The sequence below is a fragment of the Aspergillus flavus genome, chromosome 4, assembly GCF_009017415.1.
Source record: "Aspergillus flavus chromosome 4, complete sequence".
Lineage (NCBI taxonomy): Eukaryota > Fungi > Ascomycota > Eurotiomycetes > Eurotiales > Aspergillaceae > Aspergillus > Aspergillus flavus.
Genome location: NC_092405.1, coordinates 3,454,947 through 3,478,409, shown reverse-complemented (window position 1 = coordinate 3,478,409; position 23,463 = coordinate 3,454,947). Strand labels below are relative to the sequence as shown.

At 46.7% G+C, this 23,463-nt stretch overlaps 7 protein-coding genes across 7 annotated transcripts; 4 read left to right on the top strand and 3 right to left on the bottom strand.

Annotated features, from left to right (window-relative positions):
- Nucleotides 1–48: 48 nt before the first annotated feature.
- On the top strand, nucleotides 49–2,584 carry F9C07_2091233 (uncharacterized protein; the record flags this gene model as incomplete). The annotated part of the gene is made up of 3 exons (XM_071508872.1): nucleotides 49–93; nucleotides 157–216; nucleotides 296–2,584. The coding sequence occupies 3 exons, from the start codon at nucleotides 49–51 to the stop codon at nucleotides 2,402–2,404; spliced, it is 2,214 nt and encodes a 737-aa protein (XP_071366607.1). The 3' UTR covers nucleotides 2,405–2,584.
- On the top strand, nucleotides 2,585–5,693 carry F9C07_2221868 (uncharacterized protein). The gene is made up of 2 exons (XM_041286022.2): nucleotides 2,585–3,684; nucleotides 4,652–5,693. The coding sequence occupies exons 1-2, from the start codon at nucleotides 2,721–2,723 to the stop codon at nucleotides 5,320–5,322; spliced, it is 1,635 nt and encodes a 544-aa protein (XP_041146600.1). The 5' UTR covers nucleotides 2,585–2,720; the 3' UTR covers nucleotides 5,323–5,693.
- A 2,044-nt stretch (nucleotides 5,694–7,737) lies between these two features.
- On the top strand, nucleotides 7,738–9,833 carry F9C07_2283827 (glutathione-independent formaldehyde dehydrogenase). The gene is made up of 11 exons (XM_071510656.1): nucleotides 7,738–8,039; nucleotides 8,093–8,118; nucleotides 8,181–8,224; nucleotides 8,276–8,449; nucleotides 8,501–8,530; nucleotides 8,593–8,688; nucleotides 8,744–8,758; nucleotides 8,817–9,195; nucleotides 9,255–9,327; nucleotides 9,380–9,601; nucleotides 9,685–9,833. Exons 1-11 carry the CDS (start codon nucleotides 7,923–7,925, stop codon nucleotides 9,700–9,702), a joined length of 1,194 nt encoding a protein of 397 aa, XP_071366606.1. The 5' UTR covers nucleotides 7,738–7,922; the 3' UTR covers nucleotides 9,703–9,833.
- Nucleotides 9,834–10,368: 535 nt separating this feature from the next.
- On the bottom strand, nucleotides 10,369–11,012 carry F9C07_2159054 (uncharacterized protein). Its single transcript, XM_071509286.1, has one exon. The coding sequence runs from the start codon at nucleotides 10,883–10,885 to the stop codon at nucleotides 10,538–10,540; it is 348 nt and encodes a 115-aa protein (XP_071366605.1). The 5' UTR covers nucleotides 10,886–11,012; the 3' UTR covers nucleotides 10,369–10,537.
- A 4,444-nt stretch (nucleotides 11,013–15,456) lies between these two features.
- On the bottom strand, nucleotides 15,457–17,323 carry F9C07_2283825 (uncharacterized protein; the record flags this gene model as incomplete). Its single annotated transcript, XM_041292242.1, has 5 exons — nucleotides 15,457–15,756; nucleotides 15,811–15,950; nucleotides 16,005–16,070; nucleotides 16,119–17,093; nucleotides 17,149–17,323. 5 exons carry the CDS (start codon nucleotides 17,321–17,323, stop codon nucleotides 15,457–15,459), a joined length of 1,656 nt encoding a protein of 551 aa, XP_041146597.1.
- A 942-nt stretch (nucleotides 17,324–18,265) lies between these two features.
- On the bottom strand, nucleotides 18,266–21,594 carry F9C07_2283824 (uncharacterized protein). Its single transcript, XM_071510655.1, has 3 exons — nucleotides 20,759–21,594; nucleotides 18,877–20,646; nucleotides 18,266–18,818 (listed from the first exon to the last, which is right to left on the bottom strand). Exons 1-3 carry the CDS (start codon nucleotides 21,560–21,562, stop codon nucleotides 18,465–18,467), a joined length of 2,928 nt encoding a protein of 975 aa, XP_071366604.1. The 5' UTR covers nucleotides 21,563–21,594; the 3' UTR covers nucleotides 18,266–18,464.
- A 216-nt stretch (nucleotides 21,595–21,810) lies between these two features.
- Nucleotides 21,811–23,167, top strand: F9C07_10576 (uncharacterized protein; the record flags this gene model as incomplete). Its single annotated transcript, XM_041292247.1, has 2 exons — nucleotides 21,811–22,648; nucleotides 22,698–23,167. The coding sequence occupies 2 exons, from the start codon at nucleotides 21,811–21,813 to the stop codon at nucleotides 23,165–23,167; spliced, it is 1,308 nt and encodes a 435-aa protein (XP_041146595.1).
- Between the last annotated feature and the right edge of the window lie 296 nt (nucleotides 23,168–23,463).

Sequence of the window (23,463 nt, the reverse complement as noted above, 5' to 3'; positions counted from 1 at the left end):
CCGATAGCGGAAGTCGGGATTTGCTTCGGGATCACGATTTCTGCCAACATGGATGCCTCAGGCGCTCGGAGAAAATCAACCCCGTATAAGAAAGTGTTCTGGACACGGATCTCTTGCTTCGGACCCAGAACTTCGTCCTAACGACCCACCTCATAGTGCTGGGCCATGGGCGGGTCGAGAAAGTCTGCTAGCTGCCTGATCTGCCGCCGGCGGAAGGTACGTGTCCCGACTAGCTTCAACCGATATATCACACCCGTGTCTGCTGATCCACCGCAGCTAACTTCAACATGACTAGATCAAATGTGACCGCAGTGAGGGATTTTGCAATAACTGTCGCAATCTTGGCGAGCAGTGTGTATACTCAACGGAAGCTGGAACGGATACCAACGTGACAGATGAGGGACCTACTTCCAGTGACTCTGTGACGCAGGCGGGGCTTAAACGGCGACGTGTCCTCCGGTCTTGTTTAGAATGCAAGCGAACAAAGTCCAAGTGCTCGGGTGGTTCTGCATGTACCCGATGCACTAAGAAGGGCTTGCATTGTTCGTTCCACGAGGAGGAACCAAACCCCCGAGAGGAGACTTACGTTCAGGGGTCATCTCAGGCAATCCCGACATGGCTGGTCATGAGAAACTTGCCACCAATCGATCGGGTGCGAGAGCTCATTGACATTTATTTCGCTCAAATTCATACAGTCCGCTGTATGGGGTTCTTGCATATCCCGACCTTCATGGAGCGCTTCAAAGACAAAAAGACGATCTTGACCGAGATGTCTGGCTTGATATATGTCATGTGTGCATTGGCTGCTCCATTTTACTGTGCAAGGGTGATCGCCTCCAAGGAGGATGGACCTAGCTCCGCCGTGTTATACTTTGATGCTGGTAGGGGCTGGGCAGAGGCCGCGATGCAATGTTTGTTTTCGAGCTTTGGGAGTCCGCGAATCGAGTGTATCATTACAGCGGTTCTTCTCCATGAATATTACCTGAGGGTCGGCGATTATGCTAAGGGATTCCTGATCTCAGGCTTCATCGCGCGACATGTTCAACTCCTACAGCTGAATATGGAGTACGATGACGACATCCTGTGTCGGAAGAGTAAGATGTCATGGGCTGCGAAGGAGACTAGGAGACGCGTTCTATGGGCTTGCTATCTCCTCGATGCTTCTATAGAATGTGGTATTAACCAGCTTTGCTTAATATCCTCCAGCGATATTTACGTGCAGCTCCCCTGCTCCGAAGACCTGTTTGTGCGTAACATCCCATGCAATACAGAAATGCTGACCAGAGGCAAACTACTTCCCTTCGCTGACGCTGCGGTGGTGAGTGCGGCTGAGAATCTTGATATCCGTGCATACTATATTAGAGCAATGGCTATCCGCTCCAAGATCTTGAAATATGTCAAGCACTTGGAGGGTGAAATCCCCTGGGAGGTCACTGAAACTTCTCAGTTTCATAAACTCGACAACGAAATCAGGGAGCTCGATGCTTCCATTCCGGACAGTCTCAAGATGTCCGCGGAGAATATATACATCTTCAAGGCGTCTGGTCGCTTGAACCTGTTTTTCGGCGTGCATATACTCATTGCCCAGACATTCAATGACTTGTATCGTGTTGGTGTATCACGACTGGTATTCCCGAATACAGCGACTAAATGGATACGGGAAAACGCACCAGCTGAATTCATCAAGCTCTGCCATCGCACCTGTATCAGCAAGGCCGCCTATATCGGATCCTTATTACAAGATCTCTGGAATTGCCATAAGTTGAGCATCGTCGACCTTCCCTATGCGGTCCACACACAGATATGTAGCAGCGTCCTGGTCACCAGCCTTTCGTCATGGAGAGAGCCCGAACCTCCGCTGCCTCACATATCGCATAGTGATTACAAGGATATATTACAGACCAACGTCACAATCTTAAAGTACCTGCAAAGGTATATCAAGGCAGACTTATACTATGAGTCGGCGACACAAGCTCTAAAGCACTTCAACACACGATTCTCAAACGAAACTCCCGAACGCAGAGCAACTAGTTCCATAAGAGAAACCAGTCCGATAGAAAGTAACGATCATAATAGACCGTCGCAGTCTTCCTTGGAGCATATATTGAATCCATTGGGCACATATCCCATGGCTCGCAAGCAGGTGCAACATTATGATCAGCAACATGCGCGTGATGGGACATCAGACAAGCCCTCAGTCCCGCAATCAGATATTGCGGCCTTCTGCCCATCTACCGCCGATAACCCCGCGAATATGGATGGATTCTTGGGTTTCCAGGACCAATCGTTCTTCAGTCAATTTCCAGACTGGGCACCCGACATTCCAATCATCAGTGACATGGGATACCCTACGTTCTTGGATCAGTACCCTGTCAGTATTGCTGATGGGGGCTTAGTGATCTAGTATTAGACTTGTCAGTGGAGGGAACTCTAATTGGGCTCATGTAGACCATGTACATATATCAAACCTCGATCGAATTTCTATTAGAATACCTCTATGATTCTATTACGCAAGCTCTTCGGTTCTAAACCGAGCAGAATCCCGCCGAGCGGTACCGAGTGGGGCCCCGGAAATGCCGAAAGTTCTCCAGGGTTCCGGGCCGTGTCAATGAGTCAAACCGTTAGGAATAGAATTCCGAGTCCATTAAATCATCACTTCCCCCGCGAACCATGCATCAATCTTCACTTCAAACCACAATCCCAACACACACCCCGCCATCATGCCCCAAACCCTACGCTTCGTCACCCTCGACGTCTTCACCACCCAACCCTACCTAGGCAACCCCCTAGGCGTAGTCTTTCTCCCCAACAACCCAGAAGAGGCCATCACACAAGACCAAAAGCAACTCATAGCCCGGGAATTCAACTACCCAGAAACCATCTTCGTGCACCCCCACGAGAAATCAGACTCCACAAGAAAAATTGACATCTTCACCACCGCCGAAGAACTCCCTTTCGCAGGACATCCCACCATCGGCGCAGTAACATGGTTCCTGGAACTCTCACCCGACAATGACGATCGCACGAACGTGCAAACCCTCATCACTAAAGCGGGTCCGTTTGCCATGACCCGTGTCCCGGATTCGGGTACCGTGGCGGCGAAAATTGCACATAATGTGCATATTCATTCGAGCAGGTTTCCGCTGTCGGAATTGCTGCGGCTTCATCCTTCGCTGAGACCTTATCTTAGTGATGATACTGGGAACAAGGGGTTCCCGGTTTTCTCGATCGTAAAGGGCATGAGTCAGGTGCATGTTCAGTTACCCAGTTTGGAGGCTTTGGCTGCGGCTGAGGGGCCTGTGAGTGGGGAGGTTGTTCCTTGTCACTCTGTGGCTCAGGGTGGGTATCTGGATGCTGGGTGGGAGGGGGACGGCTTGATTGTGATCTATTTCTTTGTTCCGGGGGTGCATGATGAGAAGACTGGGAAGACGGTGATTCGGTCGAGGATGTTTTTGAGGAATTTTGAGGATCCGGCTACGGGGAGTGCGGCGAGTGGGTTGGCTGCGTATTTGACTTTGACGAGGGCTGGGGAGGAGAGCGAGGCTGTGTTTGATTATCATATTGTGCAGGGGGTGGAAATGGGGAGGAGGAGTGATATTGGTGTTGCTGTTACTTTGAATGCGGAGGACAGGGGGAAGGTGGAGAGTGTGGAGCTGAGGGGGACTGCTGTGCAGGTTAAGTCGGGTGAGATTAGGGTTTGATCTGCTGGACTTTTAAAAAGTGTCATTGGGATTGTTTATGGTGTCAAGATTTAGTTAGCTCCGATGATGTATTCATGAATGTCAGGGTATATTCTCAGACGTTCGAGATTATGATGCTTGTCTCAATTTGTTTTAGAAGTAGTCGGCTCTCTTGCTTTGGAAGTGTAACACAGACTGCAAGCATTATACTATTCCTCCAGATATGGAGAGACCAAATAGTCTTGATTATGAACGCAGCCCTCCTAAAAAGCCCCATATCGGATAGCCGAGCGTTCACACACATTGCGATATGTTTCACACCGGTTTAGTTGCTCAACTTGAGCCTTTCTCACGCTCTGATGACTGAGCTGTGAGTTCTACCGGTAGAACTAGTCGAGAGTAGCAAAGAGTTTACATATCTACATTGTCCTATGGCGTAGCTCTAAAACATTGAAGCATAGGCCATCCTAGACGACCAGAAATGTCTAAATATAATCCGAACATGGCTCACAATGAATCACCTCACAGCTAATGGGCGCGACAAATCTTTGCATCAAAGAAGAAGGAGTATATAATAGCTTTTGGATATAGCGAGAATATATATTTCATTTGACGCCAAGTATTCGCCCCGGAGGTGCGTTGATTGCTATTCTGTCTGGTTGACCGTTGGTTTGTTAGTTATATCAATGTAGCACTCGAGGGTACACGAAAAAACAAGACTATAAAAAGACCATGTATGCTTGGCCGCTTTTTACACAGCACACTCTGGCTATGATGATAGCTGTTCGGTTAGTCAAGAGGTAAAGACCGTGACCTAAAAAGGCTTAGCGCGCCAGTCGGGTAGTCCCCACATACCCCACCCTCTTCTATGCTTTGTTTCTTGTCCAACGCAAGGAAAACAATTATATTCAGATATTCAAGTAACATCAATATAAGCCGAGCATCCTGAGCTCTAACTTCTTCTGGAATAGTTACAGATACACAGGACAAGTTCGAAATGGACACTCCCACAAGGAGCTTCGAGTCATCGTCCGTCGCCTCAGATGAAGATGGCTACAACACACCCACGCACGATACCTTATCTCACATCTCCAACGATGAGTACAGCGCACCGCATAATACTGGCAACATACCAGAATACATCAATACAGACTTTGACCTGCCGAGCTACTCGAGCATAAGCGACAGTCGAGTGGGAGTGTGTCCCTGGAAAGGAGGCACGTACATCATCCGCGACCCTGAGACCAAGCTCGTCATAGCCCTAGAGAAGGGTATCTTGGGCTTGTACCCCGAAGCAAGCGTAGTGGAGAGCATATACCAGTTCGGTCGTGGCAGTCACTGGCACTGTGTGGAGAACGACAGTATGTGGCTCGGCTTCTATAACGCAGTCTCGGGTACATATATTGGTCATGATAATCGGAAGAGCAACTGGCGGTTCCAGGCTAAGGCAGAGCGGCATGATGAGTGGGAGTGGTTTTGTGCGCGGCAGCACCCAGATGGTGGTCACGTCTTGCTGGTGAAGCACTGGGGTGAGTTTCTGCCGATGAGAATCGGGGGGAAAGATAACCGGGAGTTAATGGTGGATGCGAAACGAGAGGGTGGCACTGTCTGGGAGTTTATCAAAGTTGATTTGGAAAAGTGAGCTCGTGTTATTCAGACGTACGGACTCTGAGAGACGGGAGGTCAAGAAGGGTTCCATTAGTTTTTGGGTTGGATTTCTCGCATGACCCAAACATACAGATAACGGACTGGCCTTGCTTCTTATTCAAGGCTTGGTGTTAACGCTGGTCAGGTAAGGCTGGTTTTGCTCAGCCTCGTTGCTGGTTACAGCCTTGTGAGCGCTACTGGTTCTACATCATTGGTTTATTGGGAAAGTGGTTTCATAGGTTCATGCAGCTTTAGCTCCATATTGAAAAGACTAGCACACCTGGCGCTTATTGCACTAATCATACGTTAGCAGGGAGAAACTGAGATTAATTAACGAATTTAAATAGGCTTTACTGGTATAGTAATCCTTGTCTCACGTTTCACTACCCCGAGCGTCCTTCTCGATCCACTGACTGCGGTGAAGTCCGAGAAATGGGCATATAACCTACTACTAGTAGTAGTACTCAGCCCTCTTTTTCCATTTCTTCCAACCTCTTCAAATTTCTTTCTCCCGGTCATACATTCTCAACCCACTTTCATACTTATGAGTAATTGCTTACGGTACTTATGGCAAGCTATATATGATTTTGTATTATCTGATAGACTACTCTGCATGTTGGAAGAGTTCATGGACGATTACGATGAAGTAGTAACCAAACTAAACCCCGGAGAATAAATAAGGCGAATGAATGTACTTACTTTGTTAGGATTGTTGGTTCCAAACATAGGAATCATAGGAACTTAACAATTATCATAAGTTTAAATTTCATAGTCATATTTATTTCTTCTGATCGTATCTGATCTATAATCTATAAAATATTGTAAACGTTAAACTTAATCCCACTGCCGCTTACGAGGAGCTTGCCTCCTGGGCAAACGTCTCCCAAAGGGTCTGAAGGCGACGGCATTCACTATCAGCAACATTGGAGTAGCTAGCGGCAGCGCCGAAGGGATGGTATGGGAACGGTCTAGACATCATAGAATACGTTAGCACATACGCACACAAAGTATATGGACGGGAGGGAACTGCAGTTTCCGAAATACGAAAGAGCGATCTGATGGTTTGGGGACCCGTACCCATCCTCTGGAACAAAGGTAATCGGAGATGACCTCTGTTGAACAATTGACTAGATAATCTGTTTCCAGAATTCTTCGAAGAACCTCCTCCTTTCCTCTTTGGACACGTCGTTTGTTGGTTCTAGGCATTGCGATGATTGCGTTGTTCCGATTCTGGCATGGATACGGGTCACCTAAAGGGATATACGTGTCGAAATGCGGAAGATAGCTCCTATGGAAAAGGGAAACTAACACGAGGAATAAAAGGTCGGAGAAGTTCCTTGTCCACCTCGTCCTGGTCTAGAAGACGTTCACAGACGACAACGAAATGTGAGAAGTCGGCCGTGACATATAGGCTTGGGACTCATTTCAAGACTGCAGCCGTAGCGTAGGGACTAAAAGAATGCCCGGTTTCTATGCATTTCGTGGCTCACCATGCCTTGCAGTCCGAGTTCGGCATCGATGGTGCCCGTGAAGAATTCAACAACCTAGTCGACTGACCATCCATCACTGTTGTCGTGGTCAATGTAATCCCTCAGTTTTGGGCTTCGTTGAAGACGCCGTGCTCTCCAGAGTGTGCATTGATCTTGAACGGCTCAAGAGTCTTCGCGATCGCGAACTGGGCTTTATAATTTTCAAGATGACCTGTAGGGGTCAGGTTAATAGGCTCTGGCCCTGCATAACAGGGTCATTTTGCATCCTTCGGCTGTGGTGTTAGTGTTGTCTGAGAGAGTAATGTGGGCGGCATTCTTCTGTGTGAGAAGCTCACATAACGCAGATTTCTAGGCCGACTTCATCGCAAAGATCGCGGATTGTGGAGATGTTTGGCAGAGGAGCTATGTCAACTTCAATTCCCACTGAAATCGGACAGAATCCCGTTAGTCAACTGGTGTTCCGGAGGAACTACCACGTTTCTTGTTGTAACATTGATCTTTCGAGGTCGGAAGCCATTTTGATCAGTCCTCGTAGTTATCCCCGGTGGCAACCCCCCACGTGGAGCGGAATCGGAGACTTTGTGACATCGCAATTGTTCGCTGAGTAGTAACAGGTGTCTGAGCCAGTCAAAGTCGAAGAGGGGAAAGAATAGATGTTGCATTTCGTGCGCGACATCATCGCGGCTGGGCAAGATGCTTTATTTCTACTTCAAGTCAAAAGACAACATGAGGGCAAGATCGAAAGAGTAAAGAACCACGCAGCGGGTCCGTTGACGCCAATGTCAAGATTAGGGCATCGGAGATCGTCGAAGTGGGGTAATATTTCCCCATCCAGCATCGGGGAAAGATGCCGAGAACGGCAGACAGGGCTCCACCTTACTTTTTACGGAGATTATCCCCTAAAGCTTGGCCGTGAGGGGAAAATAATTCTACTGAATAATTCTAGAAAGTCGATCGCATTGCATTATAGCGCGCCATGATAGAGATGCGGGGTAGCTCTTGGAGTATAAATGTGTATCGATCGCACCGCGATCTCCCTCCTCACAAGCGACACCTGCTTGTTGAAACCTGAATTGTTGTATCTCTCCTTTTCAATCAAGTCGCAATGGCCCCAAACACTATGAGAGCGGTTAATTATGTTGGACCTCACAAAGTCCGGGTCCAAGAGGTCGAGATGCCCAAGCTGGAACATCCCGACGATATCATTGTCAAGGTCACGACGGTGGGTTACCAACATTGCCGCGCACCGGGGAAACTTACTAATTCATCCTATAGGCTGCTATTTGCGGCTCCGACTTGCAGTAAGTATACTGTGGGAGTGGGGAGTGACGAAAGATTGCGCATAGAACTTATGATGCCACAGTATGTATGAAGGGAGAACCGCCGCAGAGCCAGGAATTACATTCGGTACGAAGACATGGAGATAACATAATGGTTCTTACTGACGGGTCACAAAAGGTCACGAAAACATGGGAATCGTCGAGGAACTAGGAGAAGGTGTAACACTATTGAAGAAGGGAGATCGCGTTGTCATGCCATTCAATGTTGCCGATGGCCGCTGCCGCAACTGTGATGAGGGCAAGACCGCGTTTTGCACTGGTGTCAATCCCGGCTTTGCAGGTGGTGCTTATGGTAATACATTGACGCGCATAAATACGAGTTCGGTCTGCTAATCGCTGGCAGGTTATGTGGCTATGGGCCCGTATCGTGGAGGTATGTGTTTCTGGTGATCCCAAGACAAGATATTGGCGAATTGATCTGACTGGAATGTGAAGGCCAGGCTCAGTACATTCGGGTCCCGTATGCCGACTTTAATGCTCTGTTATTGCCCCCTGGTACGGAGCATGAAGCCGACTTCGTTCTTCTCGCAGGTGAGTCGTCGGCGCGCTTGAATTTGTTGCCCTTTTTACTAACCAAGTGGTGTAGATATCTTCCCGACAGGTATGGATTCGCACGGTCGCCCTCCCCAAGAGCCTCTGTATTAACAATAAACTATAAGGTTGGCATGGCGTTGAAATCTCCGGCTTCAAGTCAGGAGAAAGCATTGCTGTGTTCGGTGCGGGTCCGGTTGGCTTGATGGCAGCTTACTCAGCTCAACTTCGCGGAGCCTCTCGCGTCTTCGTTGTAGACCGTGTTCCTGAGAGACTGGCTGTTGCGGAAAAGATCGGCTGTACCCCAATTGACTTCACCAAGGGTGATGCCGTGGACCAGATTATTCGTCTCAACGGCGGAGAGGTCGACCGCTCCGTGGATGCTGTCGGTTACCAGGCCGTAGACACCAGCGGCTCGAAGGAAAAGCCGAACATTGTGCTTGAGAACATGATCCGTGTCACCAGGGCCTGCGGAGGCATGGGAATTCCTGGGCTCTACGTGCCAAGGTGAGCCATTGCACTAAACCTTACGATAGGCTCATGTGACTAATTTTCTTGCTCACCAGTGACCCGGGTGCTTCTGATGAGGTCGCCGCGAAAGGCGCAATAAGTCTTAGTTTTGGAAAGCTTTTCGAGAAGGAAAGTAATCTGTCCCCGACATCAGCTTGTTCGCATTGCTAACTTACTGCAGGGTCTATCGCTTGCTACCGGCCAATGCAATGTGAAAGCATACAACCGGTACCTACGGGATTTGATTATCGCTGGCAAGGCAAAGCCTAGCTTTGTTGTCTCCCATGAGATTAGACTCGACCATGCGGAAGTTGCGTACGAGAAGTTCGACAAAAGAGAGGACGGCTACACAAAGGTGCTGATCCATCCGAACGGGGGATTCGAATCTACGACAGTTGGCCAGGTTAGTTAAACATATCGGTCTATGTTCATAGAAGCATGGTTATTGCCTGGTGGAGGGTCTGAGTTTGCTGAGATAACTGGCAGGTTACGTCAAAATTATGATTGATCTTTTGGAAGTCCTAGGCGCTATCAGTATGAGATTGCTGGGTTGTTGGTTAATGATTACCTGTCTATAGAAATTTATTTATTTGAATTCTCTTCAAGTTTTGTCTTTCCACTACCTGCTAGTGTAGGCACAAGCCGAGTCAAATTATGTTGACAGTAACAATTTCCTTTTGATATATTTATGTAGGAGGTTGTAAGCCCACTAGCTTGTTACAGGATGTAGAAAATTAGTTATTTTAGTAATCTAAATCTCTAGAACCTAACGTTTATTTTAATACAATACTCGATAACAATATTATCCCTAATATTCTATTAAAATAGTTAATCTTCTAGATCGACGGGCCCGCGTCCAAGAATGGACAAGAATGGACAATTTTGTAATCACAGTTCATTTTCCATACGTACCGCACGTTGCCGTATTACTATCGAGAAATAAGATTCTGTAAACGTTTTTTTGTATACCTTGTGGATCTCCAGCTCGAAATTTCACCCCTATGACTTATATATATAGCAAAGACAAGGCCTCAACTTGATGAAGGTGGAGTCCAACTATTCAACTACACTGGTCTCCCACCAAGCTGTATTATATGTATCACCTACTAAGTAAATATATATTGTTATATCCTTTAGTAGGAACACCTACGACCGAAGTGATGTGCATATTCTGGCAAGTATATATGCACCTAGATGTACGGAGTACATGATAGGTAGATAAGTCCTCTGTCATGGGAATCAAAACAAAACACAGTCTATCCTTAGTCTTGAAAGGGCTTCTTGAGCAAGTGAATTGCAGTAGGGTAAATAATTAGTTATTCTGCTACTCGCATTCTTACTAATCTTCCCCATCATAAATACCAGTAGCAAAATACTCAAAATCCATACTAACACCCGGTTTGCTATAGATCCCAAGATAAAACCCGTCCTCGTCTGCCGGTGGACCTCCGGACGGACTCATCAGGTAGAGGTAAAAGGGGTTGAATGTCCCATGGCGGTTGGTCAGGATGGGAGTGATCTGCACATTCGGGGTGCGTTGAAAGCGTTTCTTGAAGGTGAATCGCGTCGGCTGCCCGTTGGAATATCGTGTTATTTGGCCCTTTCCCGCCTCGACCTCCCCCTCAACTCCGTGCTGGATATCCCAGAGTCGGCCTGAAGGGTTAGATTGAGTTAGAGTGATATGCATTGATGATCGGGCTTATGCTCACCTTGAGCGCTCATGATGCTCAACTGGGGGTTTCTGGAGTAGCTTCAAGGATGCAGAAAGTGCGAGTTGGTGGACTGTAGGAGTCGAAGATCTCAGGTGTCCGAGCTATCGGGAGCTTTTATACGTGGGACTCAAGGCCTCAAGTTGGCGGTTGCATAGATAAAAAGCTGCCCGGATGCAGCACCTCCATTACCGAATGCAATACCACATCGTTTGTGCTACATAAGGTTCGTAGCTGGGGTGGTCAAGTTCGTGCTAGGTAAATCGAAGACAACCAATCGGTATTGGGTACAGCATTTACTCTGCTCCTTGCAGCGCTACCTAAGTATGTAACAGTACTGCGAGGCATCCTGATTCCTAACACATTTATTGTCGTCTTCTCATCCACATTGGCAGTAAGCCCTGCACGATCCCTTTCAATTATTCCACCCACTTCCAATGAAAGCAGTGATCGACATTGTGTCTGGAATCTAAGTCACACAGTGTCGAATATGGGCAGCATTTTTATTCTTAGATTCTGGTGGGCCCTGCCGAACATCTCCGAATTTGCTTCAAACGGTGTTCCTCATTACGTAGGAAGATGCAGTCTTCGGGCATTTGGCGATTGTAGGGTTACAACAGGAAAATTGACTCGTATAATACTGAGCCCCGTCAGTGATATCTGTCATGTATAATGACGTTACAAAGGTTACATCCTCCGGGAGAAAGTTCATAGAACATCAACCATGGGTTTGCGGCACTTAGATCCGCGACACTCATTCCGTGGTCGCTGCAATGAAGGGTGTCTGTTTGTCCATTAGTATCTCGCATATAATTAAAGCAAGGGATTCATTGCACAGGATAGCTACCCATAGAGTATCCTAAACGAGCAGACGGGCCGAACCATAATGCAAGGGGTTACGATGATCTACTGTGACGCGAGGCACGATGCCAGTAAGCGGTGAGCCAGGCGCATTGAATGACATTTCGTAGGTGCATCTCTAGGACAGCTTTTGCTGTGTCAAGAATAAGTGGATTTGCCATGGCTTGAAGATTGAAAGCTAAACTGCGGAGCCTCGTTCGACCTCTGGCTAGAGAGATACTTGTGACGTTATTCATCACGGAGCTACCATGTACGCCCAGCTCTCTACCCCCGCTCACGTACGTCACCATAAAGCGAGTGCTGGTGTCTGGCTGATTAATCTGTGAATATTCCCATGGCTCTAGAAGGACTCTGGGGGAACCGGCCTCGTCTATAAAAGGGCGACACCCGTACCACATGCTGATTCTCCATCGCTAACTCCATACATTTAACCAGACCTCAAGCAAAGTCATCAAGCTATACCATTCCTCGATACCAATCATCCATACCTCAACGAAGACGACGGTATATCCTTTTCCAAACGCTATGTATATCGCGCGGCTCTTCTCTCTCGCGACGTTCCTCTTGTCTCTCGGCTTGAGTGAGGCTCATCTCCCACCCCATATGAGTAAGTATTACCCAGAGGTGCTTCGCTTATACTAGATCACACTGACTAAGGATACTTCCAGCTTTTGGAAAGCCCTGTTACATCTCTAAAGTATGCGACAATGAATGTGGTGGTATCGGATACGCCGTCAAGATGGAATATGGATCTGCAACTCTTACTTGTGTTGTACCCAATAACTAGTAGAGCATAAGAGAAGTTGCGTTAGTTCAGCCATGCTACTTAGCCATCCAGACGGAGACGCGTTTGCATAGGGTTTTGGAGCAGGCAAAGGAGGAGCGCCCGGGGTTTCTTGTTATTGCGCTCTCAGATACGAAGCTGGCTGATTAATGTCTCATACTACGTCCACAGACCTTGGGAATGCATGTCAAAATCTTGTATACCTTGCTATGTTTTTCAGGAGTCTCTCGCCTCCTAGTCATTCTTTAGAGTAATAATAATAGTATTCATCAATGGATGAAAAAAAGCTCTTGTAAAGGTTTTACGCTATTTGTATGCTATGCATCCCATGAAGCCAGCCGGGAACAACAGAGCGCTAAAGACGCTTTCCCATATGCTAATGTAACGATGGAGAAGGTACAAATGGCCCTTTTCCAGAGAGCGAGATGTGTGCAATCCGTGGCATATGCCAGATTGTGCAAGTAGTATTTATCTATGATCCAATATCGGGCCAGCTTTCTTTAGTCCTTGCGACACTTGGATCATTAATGTTTTGTTTTGGTGGAAACTTTCTATACAGTATTGTATAATATGTACACTGCATAAAAATATATATGTGATTTCCCCAGGTATGTCAAAATATATCAAGTGTAATCTGAATCCAAAACAATGAAAATGGCGTATTATTAAAACTCCAAGGGTATTGGAACGATTTAATCACATTTAAAGTCTAATTCTGCGAAAGGATTATGATCTATGGAATTCTGACCTCCTTATAATCCTTAATGAGCGACTCTATACAAAGGTTTTAGCCCAATTCCAACGCCAGTAACTACATTCTTACCCCCTCGTGCCCCAGTTTGGGCGCTAGGAATATGATTAGATGATTGATAAATACCACATAACATGGATCAGCACAATTGGCCATCTTGGCAACATTGCAAATGTATCCATACGACGAAATATTTGTAACCTAGAGATTACAGGATTACGAATACAAATGCAAATGCCTCAAAGTCCTACGACATATTATTCGTCCCCATGATAATCATAATGATTATCACCAGTTACAGAACTTTATGTCAGAACATTTCTCTCCCAGCACCTTTTTGAATGCCACTTTGGCACCCTGCCTGACATTGCCCCGCCCTCCAATTCTATAGATTAGCTAAAACGGAATTCACAAGTATGAAGCAAGTCCGGACACACAATCGTATCTTCTTGATTGTCCTTTGCTACACACTGGCTAGCCCAATGGTATGCAGATCCTTCCTCCATGGGTCCATATCTTCTTAGCTTCTGTATTAGGAATATAATAGCGACCTGTTCCAAACGTAGCATGTACCCAAACAAGCAGTTTCACGGCAATCATAACCTGGCAGACATTTGTTTTGAGAACAACTAATAAGACGTGCTGACCTGGCCCTCTTGCATGCCGGGAATTCACTACCGGACACTCTTCCGACAATAAGAATGTAGATAAAGGAAGAGAATTTGATATCTTCTCTCCCAAAGCTGATCAGAGGAAGAAGCCGAATACACTCTTTCGGGCGGTTTTGGAAGGTTGACAAGTTATGAGTGTAAAGTAAACAAGACACTTGGCATTTCCGCTATATGCACGGAGTATACTTGCGCGAACATGGGTTCTGGACCCAAATCAACGTATGGTGACCTGCTATTCGTCCCTTACTGCATTGACATTCGATCCAAATGACATGTCTTATGTCTACACCGCTTGCGGATAGGCTTGAATGTATACAAGCAAGGGATATAGATCGGAGATCTATCAGCCTCGGACATCCTCGGCACCGTAAGAAGTAAGGATCGGCACGAATATACATCCATAGGATTTTGAGATATCCGTATTTGCGCTCGTAATCTGCGAGTCTTTACGAATATTCCTATTTGACTGCTCAAATTCATACGAATGTGCAATTTGCGCGGTGGCTCTTCCAGCCTATACCACCATTTGTCTATCCCCTGCCTGCATTATCCATTCGTTACTTTACTAACACAAACACCACGTTCTAATCTATCATCGAGATGATGTTACACTCCTCTCCGTTTTTCTGTATTCGTTATGTAGTAACGTCTTACTGTATAGCACCCGGGTTATTGGATACAAAGGTTAGAATACTAGACATTAGACGACTTCATATAGGAACTGGAATGTGGGTAGTTGTGGGTCTCTTAGCATGCCAAAGTGCAAGCTACAAGTAGACCTCGGGATTACCCTCGTGAGGGTCTCCACGGCCCTACGGCAAGGGTTACTAGTAGTCTAGGTCAATAAAATCAAATGTTATGGAGCCCAGCATCAGCTGTCAGCTACGTTGGTTGCCTCGGGGGTTATCTCAAGACTGTTCTAGTGCTGGAATGGATAGATTAGGGTACACGTAATACGTATTATAAAGGGCTAACTTATGAAACGTGAGACCTACTATGTCTATATCGCGTCTGCCCTCCTTGAGGTCGTGCCATGACAATTCCTCTCAGACGATTCTCCCATAAGCGGAAGCTTCTCGAACGAAGACCGTTGGTCCCAAACTCCCACGTAAGCTTGGTTTTTTAAATGTGCTGTCTCGATAACATATGTTGCCAACTTCGTCATGTATCGTCACCTACAAGATTCTTTACGTAGCTCTATCATGTGCACAAGAGCAGTCTCTCATCCTAAATTAGAGCAATCGACGGTTTCTTCCTACATGGCCATTTGACGAATTATATCAGATTTATCATGTACCAGAGAAAGAGAATCGAAAGTTTGTGTAAAATACAGCGAAGAAACACAAGAACGATAGTTATTAAAAATACACGAAAAGATAATCAAACCAAGCAAATGATAGAAGATAATCGACCGAACCTAGCAATATGTAGCAGTGGAGTATCATCTTCCAAAGTGCACATAGTCGTCAAGGGGCTGTCTGACTACAAGAGCCTATGACGCTGATGAGAGCCCATACGACGGTGGTGGTGGTGCGCGCGTTTGCTTGGCTGAGTTGCTGACGAGGTGGATGGAAGGATGGAGGAAGAAGGCGATGTTGATGAGCTTGGCGGGGCCGATGAAGGGGTAGTAGACGATGTTGGAGCATCCGAGGAAGATGATGGAATTTCTGAGGATGTTGGATGAGCACTACTGGATGGTGTTGGACTTCCTGAAGGAGTCGGAGTACTGCTAGGTTCAGGACCGAGCGGGTAACATCGTGACTCAAGTGGTGCAGTATATTCCTGTCCGTCCCAGCTGTTAGCGTCTATCTTTCCAGAATAAAGAATGAAACATACAGCAAGAACATGATTGACATCCGGTTCGCCGTTGTTATCACCAAATGTGGCTTCAAAGTTGAGACTAACACTCGCGGATGGGTCGACGGTGATGCCATTCTCTCGGTGTTTGGGATCATCAGGGCAGGCTCCATCAGTCGCTGTGATCTGTCAGAATTTTAACAACGAGTAAATATACGTTGGTAAGTGCTTACAATGTATAGCAGCCATAGTAGCAGCAAGACTTGGTTTCAAATTAAGACCGACTTCGACTCCCTTGCCTATTTCTGTTAGCCTAGACGTTTTATTAGTTGAAACGGGGACATTACCTATCACCTGGGCAGAAATCTGCAAGGATGCTTTAGGATAAAGCTCAATTTCACCCTCTAGTTCCGCATCCACTGACATAGGAATGGCCTCGACAGAAGGCGTCCAGCCATCTGAGTCCACGCTACGAGATTCAAGGTCTATGGATACCTCAGCAGAATCATCGAGGTTGGCAGTAATACCAGCCGTGACGGTAGCAGACCCAGTCAATGGACCGATGACATATCCAAGACTGAAAACCATCTGAGGTCCGATGTTCAGGATGCCGCCTGGAATGGAGATGCCAGTAATAGGAATCCTTCCTAGATCAATCTCTCCGCTCTTCTGGTCCTTGAGGTCACCATCAAGTGCAAGTCGTGGCATAAAGGTGGCTGATACACCGTTAGGGCTAAGGTGCAAGCTTCCGGTCTTGGGAATTCCAGCAACGGTCTTCACGTGGAAATCAAGTTCAAAAGCACCTTGAGTGCTACAATCAGCACATTCCCAAGTAACGTCGATATTATCATCTGGAAGTCTTCCACTTTTCACTGGTATGACATGGTTGAATTCCAGAGATGCTGATCGGTCAATATCACGTCTTGCTGTGGAAGTGGAGGCCCTTTGCTTTCCTATATTGAGCTCATAGGTATGTGCGATCTCGAGCCAGCTTGAGCTTTTACCATGAAGCTTCATTGTCTTGGTGTTTTCGTCGGATGTAACTTTGGAAATGATGAATGGAAGCCTGTTGGTGTTCCATTTGCAGCAGCCCTTTGCAACTATCAATACGAAAGTGCGGTTACCCATATCATTGACCCATTGCCAGGCGTGCTCTGCGTAGGTAAAGGCTTGCTCCTCCTTGAAGCTCATGGCTACACTGGTGTTGGTGCAGTGAACTGACTCGAGAAGGTCCTCAAAACGTTCCATGGACACAATATTCTCTTGCTCGCCGTCAAGTGAGACTGTGAAGTTGGCGAAAGATGACTGGCCATTTTGTTCCCCTGATAGTAACGGTAGGTTAACTATGGTTATCTTAGCAACCAGACTCGCACATACCACTGTAATAAAATGAGTCTTGTTTGAGTAGATCAAGGTTCGTGTGCTCAACGCCACGCACAACCAGGGGATTCGGCTCCACCTGCGTATGACTGATTTCCTCGAGCACCAGAGTCTGACCCTGCTGGGCGTGTAGTACAAGCCACAAGGCTAACCAAGCGCGTGCAAGATACATCTTGGAATATTGGCACAAGATGAACAATCAGATGCTTTCTTTTAAGTCCTCCATCTCCATCATCAGCGCCTTTATATCATTCTCGGTCCATGGTTATGTTAGGACATTCAGGGGCCAAAATGAGGTTCTCTTCCATGTAGCTTTCTTCAGCTTCCCCTGCAGTAGGTAGTCGTTTCGTTGCAAAGGATTGCATATCATAATTTACGAGGTCGTATCGACGAGCCCGGTGCTCCACAGGGCGAGTCGAGGAATTCATATTTCGCCTAACGACATTCAATTCTTGGGTATTCTGCAGTGTACGATCAACAAAGGACAGTTCTCATATATTTTAGGTAATATCTGGACCAGCCGCCTATGAGAAAACATTAAGCGTGCTTCGGCTCACTACCGAGAAGGTTGGCTTGATGGTCGGCAACTTGCCGATAGTATCGGCATCGCCGACGCCGATATAGGACAAGGACACTTACGAACCTCGGATATGTATTTAGGTTATAGATTCGCATGGGTTGATGAGATTAAATTATCGGACGTCGGGAAGGAACATTACCCGATTGCAGCATGCCACGAACGAGAGATGGAGCTATGCTTTCGGCCCCAACCTCATGCTGTGTAGCTCCGTTTCGGTTTTCTTTTTACACCAATGTTGTTACATATCCCACATGGATTATGCAGTGAAGAATTTTGATGCCGTGCAAGAACTATCGTATAGTCTGGACTGTTCATTGAGCATGTCATGGGCTGAAGTGAGACCCTACCTACATATCCTTACCTAGTTAACATGTCCTCTACCCTGAATAGTATGTACAGTTGACGAGTTTCCTTTAATAATTCATAAGTATTGGCTGCCTTCTCTAAAGCATTTAATCTATGGAGTATGTGCTGTAAAAGCCTAATTCCTATCCCTTGTTGACCACTGTGATATTCTTGATACAGGTTAAGTGTCTACCATTCATCACTTTCATACCATACAAAATTACTATTTATATTATTTTCTCAATTATGTGCCCCCTGTGTTTCACCATATTGCGTAACCATATATACAGTCCTACACACGATTGTTGCCTGTCCAATATGTAGCAGAGTAATGACAGCCAAATAATCGGGCACATCTATGTAAACATAGTTTGACGTACAAAGTGCATCACACATCTTCATCCTCCCTGCGCGGGTTGGGAGCGATATCCTCCTCACTCGACCAAGCTTCAACAGCGACAGCTTGATATGACTTGGGCCGATTGTCCTTTTCATTCTCCGGCGTGTGACTACCTTCAGCGTTCGCCGTGTCGGTATCTCCATGATCCATCTCCTTGTTTTCCGGCTGCGTATTCTTCATTTGCATTTTCACCTTCCAGCCTGGCTGGACCAGGTTCTCCCAGACGATGGGGAGAACGATACTTCCATCTTCGCTGAGGAGCTCGTAATTACCCCGTGCGATGTCTTGGGATAGAGCATTTCTATCTCCGGAGAACGCCTGTTTGATCAGATCTTCCATTCCCTGATACATATGTTAGAGATAATAATCCACGCCAGATGCAGACGTTACTATAGCTTACCTTCCAGGTATGACATAGGTCATACGGAAACATCAATGCCTTTCCATTTGGATCCTCCACAATAATTGTGGTGGGTGCGGTATTCGCGAGCGCTTCTGATCTACGGTCTTTACTAACAGAATGCTGGGGTGTATATCGAGGTGTTGAGGACTCGTCAAACATCACAGTCCTACGATGTGGTTTTCTTTCTTTCCCTCTGATGTTTCTGTGATTCCGTATCATTTGTTCCACATGCAACACGTCTTCTTCTTTCCCCTCTGTAGCGTTGGCTTCGGATTGAATCACTAGTGGAACACGATAGGTGGTTGTATTTGGTTGCGCAGAAGAAGAATCCATCGCTCGTCGTGCTGGCACAGCTGGTTCTGCTGGATGATAGGTCTTCCGTGTCTTTCCTGACGTAGAGCCACAGTCTTTACACCCTGCACATGACTTGAAAATCTTTAATTGTTTAGAAAAGTAAGACGGAAGATGCAGCTCAGGAACAGTGATTTGCATCTCTGCTACTTCAGCTTCGGTATGACGGTCTAGGCTTCTCAACAGCGCGGCCTGGACATTCCGCTGCATCCATTTGAGGAGCGGGTTGTCGAAAAAGAAAATATCCATCTTTTCTCTTGCGGTGGATTCAAAGTCTGGGCCATAAGGAAATTGACGATCAAATTCGGAGAGTCGTTGGGCGAGGTGTTCTCGGAACGGTTTCGAATTGGGAGGGTGGAAATATTCAATAAGGAAATACTCTTCGATTAGAGATGACAGATATCCTGTCATGTCACCCATCACGTTATACTGTAGCTGACCCAGTTCTTGTAGTGACTCAAGGCATGTGGAAAAGTAATCGCTATGTCGGTAAATGGCTTTCAGCGCTCTGCTCTGCTGTTGATAATCTCCTAGATTCATACTTTCTTCTTTGATCACGTTCAAGGTTCGCTGCGATAAGGTGTCCTGCTGAAGTTTTGTGCTTTGACTGCGTTGTTTACTATCAATCTGTCTTCTGTGTTGCCATCGGCTGATGAAACTGTTGTGGGATGTTCTTGGGTCTACTCTTCCGGCATTGATGGCCTGTGGCCTTGCATCTGTCTCAGCTAACATCCAGCTCAGATATGGTCGCGAATTGACCAAATGTGGAGCAGATGAAAGAATACTGGAAGCGATGTTCTGTGCTCTATCTGACAACTTGTCATGAAATTTGCCATACTCAGTTTGAAGCTGGCCGCTGGAAACCTCTGCCAACAAGGAGACTTTATCCAACTCGGTAAGTAAGAGTTGCTCGTCTTGGGGAAGTGTATGCTCCGGGCACCTAAATAGATCTTGCCAAAAGATACCATCCAATCTGTGCCGTCCACCTGCATCTCCCATAAGAGCGAGAGTACAATAGAGCAACCGATTGGAATCCCAATAAAAGCCGTCCTCGACTAGACTATCGTACCACGATCTCAAGAAAGAGTAGTTGTTTGTTTCTGCTGCTCTGCGTCCGTGGCGGCTGCGATATGGTGGCCACTTATTCACACCGGGAGCTCTTCCATACGGACCATCGAAATCGTCTGGGTACATACTATGTGCCCACTCATCGTAGGGATCATCATAACTATTATATTCGTAGCTTGCATGCGCATCTGTATCCGGCTTTTTTGTCGGATACGTACTCGGAGACAATCGCTCGACAGTTAACTCCCGCATCGATTGCAACAAGCTTTCATAACCTTCATTATCGAGGAAGAGCGAATGTTGCGAAGCATGCACTATTATGCTAAGATACGTCTGCATAAGTTGTATCTGCATCTTGTTAATAGGCGTCCAGGTTAAGATCTTTGGTTGGTGGATAAAGTTTCAAGGCGCGACCTTGTCATTTGCATTTTGGTCGAGTGAGCATGAAATCCATCCGTACCTGAATCCCTGTAAGACGTTCATCCGAGGAATCCTCTCCATCTTGGTCCTCAAGAAACTTGATCACCTCTTTGGCCGTATCAAGAGCTGGCAACAGTGCTCCTTTTGAGTGCATCCCAGCCAGCGATCCAAGCAATTTGAGAAGTAAGACCTGATCCTTCTCAAAGTCCTTTGCGTGGCTACCCAAGACCTGTGAAATAAGCTCGCCTAGAGAGCGGAAATTTGCCTGTTCCAGCAGAAGGTCTGCATATTCAGCAACGACAGGAAAGAAATCAAGATGGCGGGCAAGGCGTTCATTGAACAGAGTGATTCCTTCTTTGAATCGTCCCAGTCGATTCAGTCGGGATAGCTGTTCAAGATGGGGGGCGACATCCAAAGCTGCATGTATATCAATGTGAACGGTGATATCTTTGTTAGACGACTGAATGTCATGGTCTCCTTCTGTTACTCGAGACTGCAGCAGGATTAATAGCTGCAGTTCTTGAATGAACAAGTGTCTTACCTCGGGCCGCAGGGTCTGGTCTTCTGAGTCATAAGATTCGATAAAAGCCATACGAGTCCTATTGGCACTTCTGTTAGAGTCTTGTTTCCGCGTGTCGTTTTGTACATCGACGAGAACGGGCGGGCATCGTGGGACACGCTCATAAGACTGTCGTCGTCGCTGAGCGCCCGTAGATGTGGGAGAGTCTAGAGCTACGCTGCCGATCCTAGAGGAAGTCTGACGGTGGGCATCTTGCGTGGAATCGTCCGAGAGTGAGTAGTCGGACTCGGAATCGGTCGACAGGACATATTGACGAACTGGCATCTTGGTGAAGAGTATATTTTGCTATTGAAAGCTATGTTGGTCGTAGATTGAATCAGCAGAAAGAGGTTCATGAGGGGCTGACACCTCATATTCTTCCCTATGTTGCAGGAACACGTAGTCGATCGACGAATTAGCGCCAGCTATCTGGCGCCAAGACGAGGCTGGCTGAGGCTGTTCAAGATGCCCACCGTCAATAAATCCAGCCTTGTATCATTATTTCCCCTCTCTCTCATTAAAACACTTTTATCATGAGCCTATTCCGCCAAAGAAAGGTTTCGCAGAACTCCTCTCGACAAGCCAAACCATTCCGATATGTTGAGTTGTGTCAAAACCAAACCAGCGCCAGTCTTTGCGAGCACCAGGCTCGCAAAGTCCGAGTCGACTGCTGCTTTCTCTTTTCAAAGACCCAATGGGGACAGCTTGACGATCGAGATTCCGGTCTAATGTACTTGGATCTGACCTTTCATCAACCCAGTGAGTGTAAACTGGCCAATGCGACATTCACCATGACCTTCAATCACACCAATGAGCAGCGAGGAGGCCTCAAGGATAGCGTGGAAGTCACCGAATTCTTCGGTCCTCAGATGTTGAGCGGAGAAAAAAAAGAGCGACACATCAGCAAATGCTTCTACATGAATCCAAAGTTCGGCGCTGCGAATGCATCGTTTGAAGGTGTGGGTGGATCACGAACATCGGACGCCACTCTTTCCTCAAGATGGAAATTCACAGGATCGCGATTCACCGTGAATGACCCATTGTCGCGCCGGTCAAATCGTGCCTATCGTCAACTTGTCTGGCATCTTGAGGAAAATGACCTCGAGAGACAGGCTATTCACAATCCAGTCATCCATACTGCTCTTGCCTTCCATCATCAGTCCAAACCATTCTACCTCGATTTAGAAATCAAGGCAAAACTGCACAGTTGGCATCATCGGTTCAAGCAACATCTTGTCTATCCTCCTCCTAGTCAGGTCTCACGCACGCGGGCGAAGATCGATCCTGGTGTGGAGACAGACCCGTTCTTTGCAAAGACTGCGAGGAACCTCAATAGATCAATGATAGAGGCAAATCTGCATCCTGTTACTGGTAAGCCTGATTCCACTATTTTATATAGGCGATACTAACAGCCATACAGAAGTTTCCGATCCTAAACCCACCATGGAGCTCCCAGACCAGAAGGACGAATCGACTCTGTCTCTACCAGGTCATGATCTTCTAGCATTAGCCCAGCAACTCACAGGACAGCGAGTAATACTGCCAAAGCAGACATTGGCGGTCCATAATCCGGAAACCCATCCCACACCCCCACCGTCAACAATATCCAACAGCAGCACCAAGGTCGAATCGACACCAAATGAGCATCAGCCTGACAAGCCTGCTCCTATTACACTAGACGCTTACAACTCCAACCCAGTTGAACCCAAGACTGTCATGATGCAAGCTCCTCTGCTGCAGATCTCACAGTTACTGACTGCTTTGCTGGCCTCGTTGATTGTGGGGTTGAGTAAATTGCATAGTGATCTTGCTCGCGCTGGGAAAGGGTCTGAAGGTGTACAAGCGTTGCAGGATGACAATTATGGCTCCCTGGACAGTAAACAGACCTAAGTCGTTTGTTTGTATATACGGAGTATTTGATGAGTTAACTTTTGATTTAAGTGGGGGTTTATTACTACCCCGCAATAGGAAAACTACTTGAGCACTCACAATAACCAGGGATCCATTCGCTTAAGTCAAAATAAAAGACAGATCGCCATCTGTATTTGGTTAAAATTACTCAAATATATTGATATCAAATGATATTCAGTATAACCATAGCCCCTGACCAGCGAGATATCATTATGTCTGTGCCATACTTTATGGCGGTGTAGGAGGCGGTGTACGTAGGATGGAAGGCGGAACCG